At 52.4% G+C, this 14,334-nt stretch overlaps 4 protein-coding genes and 1 non-coding gene across 5 annotated transcripts; 3 read left to right on the top strand and 2 right to left on the bottom strand.

The window, feature by feature from the left end:
• Positions 1–36: 36 nt before the first annotated feature.
• On the bottom strand, positions 37–2,389 carry BDZ83DRAFT_607587 (uncharacterized protein). Its single transcript, XM_060507435.1, has 5 exons — positions 2,107–2,389; positions 1,892–2,027; positions 1,652–1,835; positions 892–1,601; positions 37–840 (listed from the first exon to the last, which is right to left on the bottom strand). The coding sequence occupies exons 1-5, from the start codon at positions 2,176–2,178 to the stop codon at positions 503–505; spliced, it is 1,440 nt and encodes a 479-aa protein (XP_060369007.1). The 5' UTR covers positions 2,179–2,389; the 3' UTR covers positions 37–502.
• Positions 2,390–2,602: 213 nt separating this feature from the next.
• BDZ83DRAFT_716706 (TIM21-domain-containing protein) lies at positions 2,603–3,417 on the top strand (the record flags this gene model as incomplete). The annotated part of the gene is made up of 3 exons (XM_060511872.1): positions 2,603–2,878; positions 2,940–3,124; positions 3,174–3,417. 3 exons carry the CDS (start codon positions 2,603–2,605, stop codon positions 3,415–3,417), a joined length of 705 nt encoding a protein of 234 aa, XP_060369006.1.
• Positions 3,418–3,852: 435 nt separating this feature from the next.
• Positions 3,853–4,689, bottom strand: BDZ83DRAFT_569345 (uncharacterized protein; the record flags this gene model as incomplete). Its single annotated transcript, XM_060504181.1, has 1 exon — positions 3,853–4,689. One exon carries the CDS (start codon positions 4,687–4,689, stop codon positions 3,853–3,855), a length of 837 nt encoding a protein of 278 aa, XP_060369005.1.
• Positions 4,690–5,472: 783 nt separating this feature from the next.
• On the top strand, positions 5,473–5,557 carry BDZ83DRAFT_t60. Its single transcript has one exon. It is a non-coding gene; the product is annotated as a tRNA-Pro (tRNA).
• Positions 5,558–6,813: 1,256 nt separating this feature from the next.
• Positions 6,814–7,401, top strand: BDZ83DRAFT_748745 (uncharacterized protein; the record flags this gene model as incomplete). Its single annotated transcript, XM_060513661.1, has 1 exon — positions 6,814–7,401. One exon carries the CDS (start codon positions 6,814–6,816, stop codon positions 7,399–7,401), a length of 588 nt encoding a protein of 195 aa, XP_060369004.1.
• Positions 7,402–14,334: the final 6,933 nt, after the last annotated feature.

Below are 14,334 nucleotides of genomic sequence, written 5' to 3'. Positions count from 1 at the left end.
TGTGCCTAGTGCCAAGACGAGAGAAGCCGGACAACGTTCAAGAACATGATGATGGAGCTCAATTCTATTCATTTCATACCTATGTATTAGACCCAAACCAACCAAGCAAAGTGTCAATCCTCTCCCCCGTCGCCGGCTCTGTCTGTACGCCTCGTATGCCGGGATGCAATCAAATCTCAAAAGTCCTCAGCATGCGTCTTTTTCCCCCTTCTCAACTTCGAGACCCCACAGTGACCGATCGACCCCCAGGTTCACTCGATAAAGTAGGTTAGGCCGTTGCAAAAAAAGCACACAAGGTATCCTTTTTCCCGCGTCCACCTGCCGTTGTCCAACGTTCTGCTTTCATACCTTCCGACTCCCCTGGCGTATGGCGTTCGTCCCTCTAAACAGTGAGAGGGAACCTTGGGATATGGCCGCTTTCTATATCTCAATGGCAAAGTGAAATTCCAAATTTCGATGCTGTCGTTTCCAGTGACGTTGCTGTTGTGTCGTATCGAACCGCTCAGCTTCCGAGGTAGGCGCGGATAGCACCCTGCAGCTTCTGGCTGGCCTCGCCGGCCAGTTGGCCAAGGTTCTCCAAGTCGTCGCCAGCGGTAATACCGAATCTACGAATGAAGTCCTTGGCGGCGCCCTCGAGGTCCCCGTATTCCTCTTGCGGCTCATCCTCGGGGCGACCAAAGTATGCGTTCGACGAGATGGAGGTCGCGCCCTCGAAACCTTGCAGACGAGTCTTCGCCTCGGCCTGTTGGTTGGGGTCAAAGGAGCCCTTGCCGAAGAACTCGTCAGAGGAGATACCCTTCTGGGCGCCAAACTTGCTGCGTGCGTAGTTCTCACTCTCATCTGCATTGCTGTCAGTTGCGCATTCACGTTTTAGGAAAGCGATTTCCTTACCCTCAGTCTTAGCCTTGATGGGGCCAACGGAGCCGAAGCCACCAGTTCCAGCCTTCTTGGGCGCTGCGGCGGCACCCTTGGCTCCACCAACCATGCCGAAGCCCAACTTGCGAACACCCATGCCCAAACGCTCCATCTCGGCGTCAGACTTTTGACGGGTATGGCTGGATGATCCGTATCCACCCGAAGGGGCAGCGGGGGTAGGAGCCGCGACAGCATCCACCTTGGCAGCCTTCTTCTCCTCCTCAGCCTCGGGGTCATAGCCCAGCTTCTCGATGCGCTCCGCCTCTTCCTTGGCCTTCTTCTCAGCCTCGTCGAAGTCGATGATATCAGCCGTGACCTTCTTGACTCCAAGCTTGGGGGCCTTCTTGGCTCCCAAGATGTTGGCCTTACGGGGTCCGGTGGAGGCCGTAGTCTTGCGCAGGGCAGCAGAGGTGGTTACGCGGCCGGTAGTGGGCTTGTTGTCGCCTTCCGTTTTGGACAGGGGCGAGGAGGATCGTGCAATATCCTTGCCGGCACCGTTGTTGGCGTTGAGGAAGGGGGAGGCGGTTCGGCCGACGGTCGGAGGAGTTGAAGTGCGAGAAATCGGGGGCGTAGGCTTCTTGATGGAGGGCTTATCCCAGGAAGAGAAGAAATCATCGTCAGGCTCGCCAGCGGGAGTAGAGGTATCGGCGTCGGTAGCGTCGGTGATGACAACCTCGCCGGGGTATCTGTCTTGTCAGCTTATCTGACATTCAAGAGTGACAATTTGTATACGCACTCTTGAGCGTCTCTCGCCGCGCGGCGCTTCAGCTCGTCCTTGTACTTGGTGGCAGCGCTGGACTGGTACTTGGTCTTGGGGTCCTTGCTGTTGAGGGCAGCAGTACCTCCATTCTGCTGGAAGAACTTGGTAGCTGACTCATTGCCACCAACCTTCATCACACGCAGCTGATCCCACTGCCATTCTATCGTAGAGGTCAGCCAAGGGAGGGAAAGATGGACAGTGGTCGGGTGAACGTACGGTCGAGATTGGTGGATCGGACGAAGGAGATATGGACACCGAGGTTTCGGTGGTTAGACGAGCAGTCGAGGCAGAGGTAGATGCCAAAGGGGACTGAGGTCCATGTCGGGTATTTGGCGCCGCAATCGAAGCAGATCTGTGGTGTGCGCAAGTCAATCAACACTGCACAACATAACAAACTTTGGGCAGAAAGGGGTGCAGGGTGTTGGGCGTACCTTGTTCGCAGGCTTAGTCTTCAATTTCTCAAAGATTTTGAGCGACTGCTGCTTGGAAGCGAGTGCAGCCATCGTGACGGTATTTGCAACAGTTCAGTTGTGTGCTTCTGGTCCTGGAGTTGAAAGCGCAACCGGTTGCGAAGGCCGTGATATCAAAGGGAGCGAAAGAGGGTGCAGGTTGCGGGTACAGAAATGATGCGCAAGCAAGAGCGAAGCAGGGAGCGGAGTTATCTGAATTTCGTGTCCAAAAGTTCAGGAGGCAGTCGCCGCCCTTGGGTGAAGTGGCATGTAGCCAGAACGCTAGGCCTAAATGGGCTAGACCAATCCCCCCACAGTGGGCTGGCCATCGGGATTCTGCCAAGGGCGGTCAAGAGGCTTTTGCAGAGCTCGCCCAGACCAGCTACATGGGGAGCTCCAACTTTCGACTGCCGAGCTCTTTTCGACCACTACCGTACCCTGCTTGCTGCGGTTGTACGATGGCTGACGTCGAACCACCATGATGAAGACGACTACCTGTTCGAATGCGATCCGCGCAACTGCAAGATTGGGCCTTGCACCCCGACTACGACCTCTGCTACTCCAGCGAAGCTATGCGACGCAGTATGGTCTCGGAACAACCGCCTCGACAACTAGCTCGAAACGGAAGAAGGTCACGCCATTCAACGACAATGGTTCGGTTCCTTGGTCGCAGCTTTCTGGGGGAGAAAAGGCAGCGAGGGCGACTCAACAGACCTTCAACTTTGGGCTGATTCTGGCTGGTATCGCAGTGACGGCAAGTCAAATGACTTCTACCCCGCGGCAACTAGTAGCTAACGATGGAGGTGGTTTAATAGGGCGGAGTTGCGTATGTTTTGTGGACGGATGTCTTCTCTCCGGACAGCAAAACTGCTGTCTTTAACCGAGTCGTCGACAAGATCAAGGCTGATCAGAAGTGCATCGAAATGCTGGGAGATTCGAAGAAGATTGTTTGTCATGGCGAGGAAACGTATAACAAGTGGCGACGAGCTCGTCCGATTGCGTATGTCGCTCCTCCCATGACAAGAATTGAATAAATCTAACTGGAATAGCTCTACTATCAACACGGATTCGAGAGGTCATGAGCATATGCTGATGCACTTCCATGTCGAGGGGCCACTCAACAGAGGCGTGGTTTACCTGCACATGATCAAGACGCCCATCTCTGGCGAGTTTGAATACAAGTACCTCTACGTTGATGTCAGAGGGCACCAGCGACACTACCTCGAGAACGCAGACACGGCGACCGGTTCTGGAAAGAAAGGCGTCAGGTTCCTCGGCATCAACTGGGGATGATCCCGATACGCAAGAGAGCAGTGCGTTGAAATAAGAGCATGTACGAGAAGCATTTCTTTGTAGTGTAAGATATCAGCATCCTGGCCAAGGAAGGCTTGGAGGGCATGTAGCACATGTATTCATCTATTCGAATGTTTCAGCTTGGCATCGTTATATCTTAATCCATGGTGTTGCTCCAAGAGTCTACCTCTCGCCACCTCAGACAACATAACTCGATGCAAGTGCGACTGAGTCTAAGAATGCACGTTCTCCCTCGTTCGTTCCATTACCATTCCGATCAAACACAGGTGGTCCTATCATCTACTACTGCCAAAGTCATGCCACAACTGTACCAGGCACCGCATACCTCATTCTCCTTCCATACCTCGATGAGTCATGGATGGTAATGCAGACCTCCAATTAACTTTTTCTCATTCCTTGATCAACGAGGCTTCTTCATTTCTCCTCAATGGCCTGTGCCTCACTCGTCTTTGGTGATGCCACTGAAAGTCTGGTTGCAATGACGCCGCTAGCTGCGTTTGGTGTCGTTGGACCTGTGACGGTGGATTTCTGCGGCTCACCAACCTGCTGGCCAGCTCCGAGAACCGAGCTGGGGGTGTATGTCGCCGGAATATTTGCCGCTACGGTCTTCTTAGCCTCGTGGTAGAGACTGAAGCAATGGATGAGAGCCTGATCAACAGACATGGTCTCCGGGACAATGCCAGTGTCGAGGACCTGTTTGAGGTGGTCTTCGACCTCATCGAATTCCGCCTGGTCGGAGCGGTAACGGTCGGGCAGTCCGCTGTTGTGCAAAAGTGCGAGTATTCCAGCATTGATAGTGTTCGTAGCCGCAATTATGGTGATGGGAGTGCCGTTCTTGAAAGACATGGAACCGATTGCGGTGAGGATCGCTCCTAGAATGATCTGAAGAATGTAGGCAACCCATCGAATGGAGCTCATGCCATGGTACATGTAGAAATACTTGGTCCGATGCCAGATGACATCTCGGTACAGTCCGTTCGGGATCCCTTTGGGCGGATAGTACCAACAGGAAGGATGAAGGGCAATGTGTCCTTCAGTATCCTTGACGCCGCCGATTCCATGAGCAACAATGGCCCATTCAGAGGGAGTCAAGAAGCGATATCTGACCCGATGTTGGTTCTGCTTCTTCGAGCGAGGCCGAAAAGAAGACTGGTTAGGCTCGTCTGAGCTCTTCGAAGTGTCGGGTCGCGTGTTGTCATTATCCATCTCAGCTTCGATGCCGTCGAGCTGCAGAGGAGGGAGTTCTCGCATGGCTGTCGTCTAGGTGGTGCGAAGGAGAGGTGGGTGATGGATTGGAGAGAATAGGAAGCAGCCGCAAGTCTCTCAAAGAAAAAAGTCAGCGCTGTTACAGACCATCTTGGATGCAAAGACTAACAGGATTCCCTCAAATAGGAAGCTGCGTCGCCAGACAACGCTTTTGAGGCACATTCGCGTCTGGAGAAGGGGGGCCAAGGTTGATGGAGGACGACAAGTTAGAAAACACGTACGAAATTCTCTCGTCATGTCAACATCAGAGAATCATGCTACCAACCAATATGAATCATGTTTATAGAAGGTGTTGGCTGGCGTTACTTCCCAACTGCCCTCGTGTGTCAAAATTTATTGTCAAGCACAAGTCAACATCGCCTTCCTCGTCTGACTGAGTTCTTGCAAACGCGGCCCGATAACCACGACCAGTATTATTTTAACTGGAAAGAACCTTAATCTCGTCTTTGCGACACAAACAGGGAAGGCTACGACCATTTGCGTAGCAAGGACGTCTTCTCCTCCCAACAGTTGACTTGGTAGCTTTACTTTCCTGAAATGAAATAGATCAAGTGGGGTTTTCTGTCAGAAAATAACCTTGAGACCTCGTTACCGTCTTTCCCCGTCGTGTGTTTAGGTGAGGTCCTTCCACGCTCGCTTGCCGGGTGACTCAACACCGCCCGCACCCAGCCTTTCACCTCACGTCTTCAACCTCATCCCAACCACAACTCATTCAATATTATGCCGATTTCAATTGAAACTATTCCATCTAGAAGACATCAACAGCCAGGCCGATTGGTCAAGTGGTAAGATCCTTGCTTTGGATTCGTTGGATTATCTGCAAGAGTCCCGCGTTCGAACCGCGGATCGGCCCCTTTTTGAGGGCTATATCATCCTGCCAAGTCGCCAATCAATGATATAAGGCATGTTGAACATCCTGTATTGATTCAGAGGGTCTCTTGTTCTACATGGACCAGTCGATATGCCATCCACTTGACTAGGTAATGTTACAGGCGCATTCATCATTCCCCTGTTTTGAGCGATGGCTAAGGTACCTTACCTTCGCGATCTGAAAAACAGTGTAGTTGTTGCTCATTTGAATATGGCACCGAGTTCAGTCCTGAGTACCGTTACTCGAAAGAAGTCTGTTAGCACAAGAAGAAATCTACATTCGATGAGTTTAGCCTTGGACGAGACTAGCTAGGCACTCGTGGCACTGTATGATGAGTTTGTTGGCGGAAATTATTTACACCTCTTTACACTAGCTGATTGCTATAGTCAGGTAGATCTCCTTGTAGCAGGTCTTAGAAAACTAAACGCCCATCATACATCATCTCACTTACAATGGCCAGTGTTATACTCGCTCTCTCATAGTCTTACAAGAAAGATCCATGCCAAGGCACAAAGCAGATGGTCGAAGAATTGCTGCAGCCTAAACCTCCATTTCCAACTCCAATGCATCTGCACTCAAACCCGGCGTGCATGCTCTACTACAAATCCGGTGCTCAGAACCGTCCCTCCTAATCCGGGCTTGATCTGATGCAAATGGTCAGACGAGTGCTGCCCATCTCACTGCTTGGCTCACTCACGGCCGCGTAAGCGCCGTGAGCAGCGCGGCTGACAGACACTCCTGATTCGCCGACGCTGCATTTCAGCTCTGTTGCCTAGAGGCAAACCCCTCCAAAAGTCCAAAGAAACAACTTCAACATGCTTCTGATGTAGCGTGCATTCATATCAAAGAAATCCCCTCAGGCAGCAATTCGTAAGACGAGACGGCAGGGGTTCGTATTGACGTCAAAACAAAAGACCCTTGATGCGAGGCATATTCGGTGCAGAGCGGCCCAGATATCGTAGGGCTGGAAGAGAGACATATATGTGATATTGTCCATCCCGAGCTTGGTCAGGCAGACTCTCTGTACAGCCACAGTCTACGATTAAGTCGCTTGCAAGTTTCCCAACCCTTAGTCGACTTGTCTGCCTCTTTAACTTTGTGTTCCTTGGTGCCCGCCAGGTGCATTTCGTCTTCTTCCAATGTGCATCCCACGTCCACGCAGACACACAACGCAATCCACCTCACCCATCACAAAACTCCCCTACCAGCGCCTCGATTCCCCTCCCCCAACGCCCCGCATGGTCCCCAAACCCACCGCCGTCGAAACCGTCGCCGCCATGCCCACATCGCCGGCCCGGACACCGGCTCTTGCTCGCAACCCGCCGGCCTCCTCCTCCTCCCGCGTATCCCTCCAGCACGAGCGCCTCCTCCTCGAGCTCCTCCCCTTCAAAGACGCCACAAAGTTCCACGACTGGCTCGACAGCAACTTTGTCCGCGGACCCTGGAACGAGTTCAACGCAGACTTCCTCTCCCGCGCCATCGCCGACGTCGCCGCCGCGGGCCCCACCGACGGCCTACCGCCCGGCCCCAGCGCCGTGCCGGAGCCGGAGAAAATCCGCACGGCCCAGGCGGCGCGGGAGGCGCTCAACGGCCGCAAGGCGAAATTCTGCGTCTACCGCCCGGACAAGAGCGCGTGGACGGCCGAGGACCACCACGTGCGCTTCATCGTCACGCTCGTCGCGGACAATATGCTGCAGAACCTGTGGTACGAGTCCGAGTGGAAGAAAAAGGGGCTCGACATTGCAAAGGCGGCGTATGAGGTGCTCATTTTCCTCAAAGCGACCATGGTGTACGCGGACCCGAATCCGCCGAGTTACTCGGCATGACGCCCCTGCGGTTTCAAAAACACTATGGTTCGTATTGTTGGGAGTTTTTTGGTCGCTGTTTCCTGCATTAGTGCGGGCTGGGAAGTGTGGTGTCTGTAAAAATCGTTGAACGAGGCTGTAATCGGCGCGATGGCGTTTTCTTCCTGCGTTTCTAACGGCGTCATTTGGTTGTCTGGCCTCTGTTTTCTGCTACCTTGGCAGGCATTGGAAGCGATTTGGGTTTTTTGGGAGGGCTCGGCCAATCGTAGTCGCCCTATTTTGGGTACATTAAATCTACAAAACGGAACTGTCTCGAGAAACATTTCACATGCAGAACACATCATCGGCTGATAAGCTTCTCATGTCAACGTTCGATTCTGGTGTAAAGTTCGGAGCCCCTCCCCGGTCTTGGTTGAAAGCATGTGTTACGTCCGTCTTACAAAGAGAGGAACTCCCTGACTGCCTTTCCGATACGGCGCTATGTCGGCCTGAACGGTCCGGAATGTGCTTCCGGAGCCAATGTGAAGCTGTGATGCCTGGGTTATCCCGCTAGAAAAACGGTGTATCACCCTTGCGTCGCGAAAGGGACTCAGATATCATCAACCCACAGTCTCTATTGTGATGGAAAAGGATCCATTCCATTCTGGTCACAACATGGCGTCGACATGTGCTTGAGAAACAATAGAATGAGTACCATTGACTTTTGACTAAAGCCCATACCCGTACCTGTAGCTCAGCTTCCTCACATGAATGCTCTCCAAATTCCAATCTGACGCCGAGGCCGAAACGAGGGAATGCCGTCATATCATTAGCAAGAAAGCTTCTCCTCAACACATGGCAATTATTCTGACTGCTAGCAAAACCATCAATCATGCAATTGACTTGCCGAGAATCGAGTATCTGCCACGAGGGATTCCGGATAAAAGGTCTCGACCTCTCCTTCGTCGGGAAGTCTGTTATTTTATTCTTCATGCGGCATGAGCACACTTCAAGGAAGCATGAGCATGAGCATGAGCCAGCTCTAATACTGCGGGGCAAACGGAGGGGTGAAGGTGGAGGGAAAGGTCAGAAACAGCAATCAGCAGAAAATGCTGTACAGTTGACATGTGATGGTGTTGATAGACACACATTCTCACTAGCAAGAAAAGGGCACTGACGTAAGGTTTCCTCCGTTGGAAGTGCGGAGGAATAGAGAGCCGCAACCACCACACCGGCACCGCCAGCCCTCTCTCTCTCTCTCTTCCCGACTTACCGTAGACTTCCCGAGGCGAAACATGACAAACTGTGTCCCGACGAACTCTCTGAAAGTTTTTGATCCAAACTGGAAGAAAGCCAAAAATCCATTGGTTTCAATATGCGCACGCCCCCTTCCCTTTCACGAGTCGCCAAAGGAGGGATAGAGAAGCCGAGCATACCTGCCGTGGCCGTTCAGCAAAAACAGGCTCAACTTTCTCAATACCCTCGGTTACTTTCGCGTTGGAAATGTCAACGGAAATCGTTCTGGGAAATATGTGCGAAAGACCAATTGAGCCCTGTTCGTAAAGAGGAACTAAGGTAAAGATTGAACTCTGTGCGAAAGTTTCCGAACAACCCAAATGAACAAGAAAACGGTCGACCATCATCCCATTCCGACGTTATTGTGATTCCGTTGTATGAGCAGTCCACGGTTACACCTACAACTGGACCAATGCCTTACGGGCCGGAAAGAATGTTGTAATTGCGACTTCAGCTATAAGCAATCATTGCTATGGTATATTTTGCCTCTTTCCAGTATCACAGGAAACAGCGGTCTAGAATCTCATTGTCGCCCGCATATGCAGGACGAGAATCGGAGGCGAGGGGGGATTTCGAGCCACAAGCAGGCAAGATGTGCAAATGAGCAAACATACGCAACATTGGAAACCAATTCCGGTAACAGAAGACGTCTCTCACTCTCTTTCTCCGTCTCGCCGAGCACTTATCGAGCTGCTACGGCGGCGATAGGGGAAAGGGATTATTGGGAGTAGGGGAGAAAGTAACCTGAGGGTGTGTTGACGGGCGGGCGGGGAAGCGGGATGTGTGCATGATCGCTGCAAGTCATCCGCTGCAAGGTTTGCAACTCTACTCATCCTACTGTTACGCAAGCAAGTCTGTCCATTTATCCTAAATACGAGTTTGTGTTTCTGTTGTCTCCCTTCTTGTTGTGTTTGTGCTATACTCATCATATACTCACACCACATACTTTCATAGGTCGAGGCATCAGTTGAAGTCTACCTTTCATTGGCATCAAACTATTGCCGAGTCCTCAGAGTAGCTCGGAAACAAGAAAAAACAAAATATACCCAATCTAGAAACATAGCCCGCACATAAAGATCTCGGCAGTGGTCGCGGCAACGCGGGCCAGCGGGAGCGGCGGTGTGGGGGAGTTGGGTGGCACTGGGGCCATCGAACGACTTCGGGCGGGGGTGCCACAGAGTCAAACTGCGGAGAGACAACTGCGGAGACAACAACGAACGAGAAAGCAATGTTGTCAAAGACTTTCGTGGGCATCAAGCAGAGGTGTAGCGCACATATCGGTACCCAGACAGCCTAAATCGTATGAGGGAAAGACAAGGAACGAGTCAACCCTATAGGTCAAGTGAAGTCAAGCAATGCTGCCTGCCCATCGATGCATATTAACAGGGGAGAGTTCTAGAATGAGGTCTTGTTGCAGAGTTGCGGGCACCGTCACAATGCGGCTCCCGCCAATGAAGGCCGGCTCCCGGGGTAAGTACATTCGAACTCATTGCTTAGGATTAGTTTTGCTATGTCCTTGTCCCTTGAGTCTGAACTCCTTTGGGGCTACCATCTTGGCTATGGTCGGTGGTAGTTGACCATCTTCTTCGCCGCCGCCGCCGCGGAAAGCCGGAAAACATGGAGCCAGAGTTAGACGACGTCCGCACGATTAAGCGGCGTTGTGGGCTGACCAAGGAGCGGGAGGCGCCTACAGACCTGCAGCAGAAATCGTCTCAAGTCCTGATGTCACCCTCCACTCCTAGAGTCCCTATTGCTTGCTGCGGGCTGTATTCGTACGGAGTCACATCTCCAAGTGGGCTGGTAAAAAGGCCGTTTCTGCAAGACCACGAAAATCTGGGACCGGGCATACAACCCGTCCCCGGCCGCAGGCTCTGATAGGTACGTGTAGCTATGCAGTCTTGCAGAGAGACAGAGAGGCCTTTGCCACCATCTCTCACCCTGCGGTTGCATCGGTATATGCGACCCGCGGCGAATGGGCGATCTGTGCAGTAGCTTCTTTCGCTGAAGGTCGCCAGGCCAGTTCGTGTCTGCAGTTTCTTTGGAGGCTCAGAGAGGCTGAGAGACGAGTTCTCTTTGTTTGAAGCAACGTGCAAGCACCTGCTTCGCGTTGCAATTTGCACACACAAGAGTGATGTGGCTCCGATTTTCTCCGGGGCTGGATATCTGCAATTCTATTTTTGTTCGTCCATTACTTGTGGCGGCGTGAACCTATGGCTGCAGAAGCAAAAGGGACAAAACGTAAATTGGCCGCGATCGGTTGCAGAGGGTTGATTATGATGGTGGTGGTTGCCATCGACGATGTCATATCGGATATGTGACTTCCTCGATGCGGAGAGAGAAGACCGGCGGGTTGGAGGGCAAAGGACGCCAGTGGCACGGTCGATCTGCTCCCCCAGATCAGATCACTCAATCTAGACCTCCTTCTTTTTCCTTAGATAATGCCGCCGTTTGGCTTGACTGTAACATACTATAGAAGCGGTTCCGCTGTCTGGTGCGGTTAGGAGAAACATCATACATCACACACAGATATGGAAACATCGGCTGATGATGGGTTAGAAACATAGTTTCAGCGGACCGCAGCTTGAATATTTTCCTGTTTCCTTCTCTCCGGCGCCAGCCGATAGGACCTCGGCTTGGCTCAGCCGACCGGGGAAAGGGGGGGGGGGGCGCTGCTCCTGCGGCGGCGGAAGGGGAGGGGAGGGACGGCATTGTGCAGTAGTTTGGTTGGAAGTTGCTCCTCTGTACATACGAATAGGCGCGCCTACTATTCTACCTTGAAGCTGGCACCTGTTGCATTGGGGGCTGTGGGTGTTGGCCTAGGATCTGGATGGGCTACCTGGCGGTCTATTATGGCAAGATCGTAAGATGGAAAACGGCCTTAGGTCTTCAATATTGCATTCGTACGAGCAAAGAAAACAAGCGGAGAAAGGGAAAACTGGCTGGGGCAAAAGGGCGGGGAACGCGGGAATTACTTGCGGCTCGCGAGGTGCAATTTTGAACGTCTGTTCAAACTTCAACGTCCCATTGTTGCCAGGGTTTTGCTTCGGTTCAAGATTGTGACCGAATCCAGCAGTGATGCAACAGCAGAAAGGGCCCATGGTGTGTGTATGCCATCTTGAACTGGAGCAATGCAATGGATGCCATGGATATTATTAGTGCAGTACACAATTGAGACAAGTTTCTGCGCAACTAATACCTACCCTCTAAAATTATCCAATTGCTCAATCGCTTATTTGCTGTGGGTTTGCGCGTTTGGTTTGAAGAGCGAATTACTGTGAATAATTGCGCAAGAGCCAAGGGTAACAATGGCATCATCGCCTAAGGACGAGTACCAAAAAAAATAAAAAAAAATAAAAAAAAAATCAGAGCTCGATCCATAACTCGCAGGATCGACTTACACCTAACAAACCATGACAGTTTCTTGGTGCGGGTTTGATAGTACAGGTGAACCCTGCTGAGCCCGCCGGAGAATAATAAATGAAAGATGTACGTACAATATACGTGAGTTGCAGTCCGGCCATGTGGGAATAACTTCACAAAAGCCAGGACCAATACCAATGCCAATGCCCAATGCCCAATGCTTGATGCCAGTGGTTCCGGATGGGGAGAGGGATCCACTGGCTTATGTCACCCTAATTAGGTGGAGAAGGAGGCTACTTCGGTCTGGAGTCGATAAGCAAGGCACACTAGGTAGGTGCGGATCCGCAGCGGCATTAAAAAAATCAAGAGGCTGAAAAAAAAAAAAAAAAAAAAGAGGTACCTCAGACTCCAGACTCCAGACTCCAGTCTCCAGAGAGGGAATTTTCACCTGTCAGCGCAAGAGAGAAAAAAAAGAAGGGAAGACAGGGGATCGCCCGTCGCAGGGCTGTGACTTGTTCATTGTAGGGACCGGGAAGCAGGGTAGGTACCTTCTGCTGTCGATGGGAGAAACCAAGAAAGGGGGCGTGAACTTAGCAAAACGTGCTCGGGAGATCTGGGGCGCCTCAGACACCTACCCACTGGACACTTTTACTCCAGAGGCTCTGACGGAGCGCGAGATGGTCGCGAAAGCGGAATGCGACGGGGGAAAAGACCTTACTCGAGTTTACCACAAATCTTGAAAGTCACTTCTTCTCCAGAAATACTTGTGTAGGCGATGTGCCTGACCCTCCCGCCATGCCCGCTCAGGGCCGTTTTGCTTGGCATCTCGTCGATACTGCACACCCAGGCAAGGGACGAGAGCGAGCGATGTGGAATCTACCCTGTGTGATCCTTTGGTACGAATACTTTACCTTTCCAATAGCACCGAGTCCAAGGGCCGATAAGAGACCGTAGAAATCCAGCTGGTCGGCCTGTGTGCATCTGACATTACCTTGAGGTACCCTGAATATCAATGATACGGCGGATAGGCACCGTAACCCTCCCCCTGAAGGTCAGCGCTCATGGGCAACCTGGCAGCGCTTGGCGCATAGCTGAGCCCTGCAGAAATGCCCGCCAGCACAAGCAAACAGCGCCCACACCTTGGCACCCTCCTCTGTGACCAATATGCACAGGGTGAGGAACGAATATACCTCGACGAGCTCAAGGGAGTAGTGTGTCCGCGGACTGCAGAGCCCGGCGCTGCAGAGCATGTGGGGTTCCTCGATCTGACGCCATTTTTTCCTTCGAGAAGAAACGGGGCTCTCAAGGGACGGGAGAAAAAGATTCCCCCACGAAAACCCGTCACTCCTCCCCAGCAAAAATAAGTACCTATCCTGAAAATCCTCAGAGGGAAAAGTCGCGCTCCCTAATGAGTAAGCCAATGGCTCCCTCCACCTCACCTTCTCACCTCAGCCATCATGGTCCTCTTTTTCTTTTTTCTCTCCCCCTCCCCCCTTGGTGAGCTTCCAGCTGCATCCGGACTTGCCCGGTGCACTATGACAACACACACTCATCTAGACTCATTCGCTCGCTCGCTCGCTCACTCAAAATCTCACTCACCAACTCACTCACTTAGATCTCATACACTACTCCGTAGCCGGCCAGCTTAATCTCATTCCACACTCCCAAACTCACTCTGGGTCTCCTTGCGACCTCACAAAGAGCGCTACCGCAGCCACTGCGGCTCAACCAAATATGTGGACCCCACGATGCCCAGGTCGGGGTCGGGGCCCCGGACGAGCCACGGCCTATTATCCCCATCTCTGCCCCTGAGCCCTGGAAGTGTCTCTGAGCTGGTGCTTCCAAGCGGTCCGCGTCAAGCCGACATTTGGCCGATGGTGACGATGGACTTTTCATGCTCTCGGTGGACCCGGCTCTTGACCGACCACTGCTTCTTATCGGTCCTTAACCGCTGAATCTCTACCTGTGGCGGGTCGTCCGTCATATTTGGTGGAGTTGAACTAGTTTTTCCTTCCTCTGTCTCTTTCTCTCGCCTCACCCTGAACTTTGCAGCTTGAGAATTCGTAACATGACACACTCCGTCAGTCTCGGAATTGGCTCCTGGTTGGGATTCTTTTTCTGACCAGTCTCCAAATCTCGTCAAAACCTGGGGCTGGGCAGCCTAGGATGAGATTTTGCCAGGGCTGCCAAGGGGAAGGCCGTCAAGGGACCACTTTCCGTACCGTATTATCGATTCATGCTCGTCCTATCTGTCGGCCAAGCTCCGGTCCTTCACCCGGAAAATTTCCACCGTGGCCCTTTCTCCGCCATCCCTCTTTA

The sequence above is a fragment of the Colletotrichum acutatum genome, assembly GCF_030867785.1.
Source record: "Colletotrichum acutatum strain CBS 112980 chromosome Unknown BDZ83scaffold_14, whole genome shotgun sequence".
Lineage (NCBI taxonomy): Eukaryota > Fungi > Ascomycota > Sordariomycetes > Glomerellales > Glomerellaceae > Colletotrichum > Colletotrichum acutatum.
This window is presented reverse-complemented; position numbering and strand designations above follow the sequence as displayed.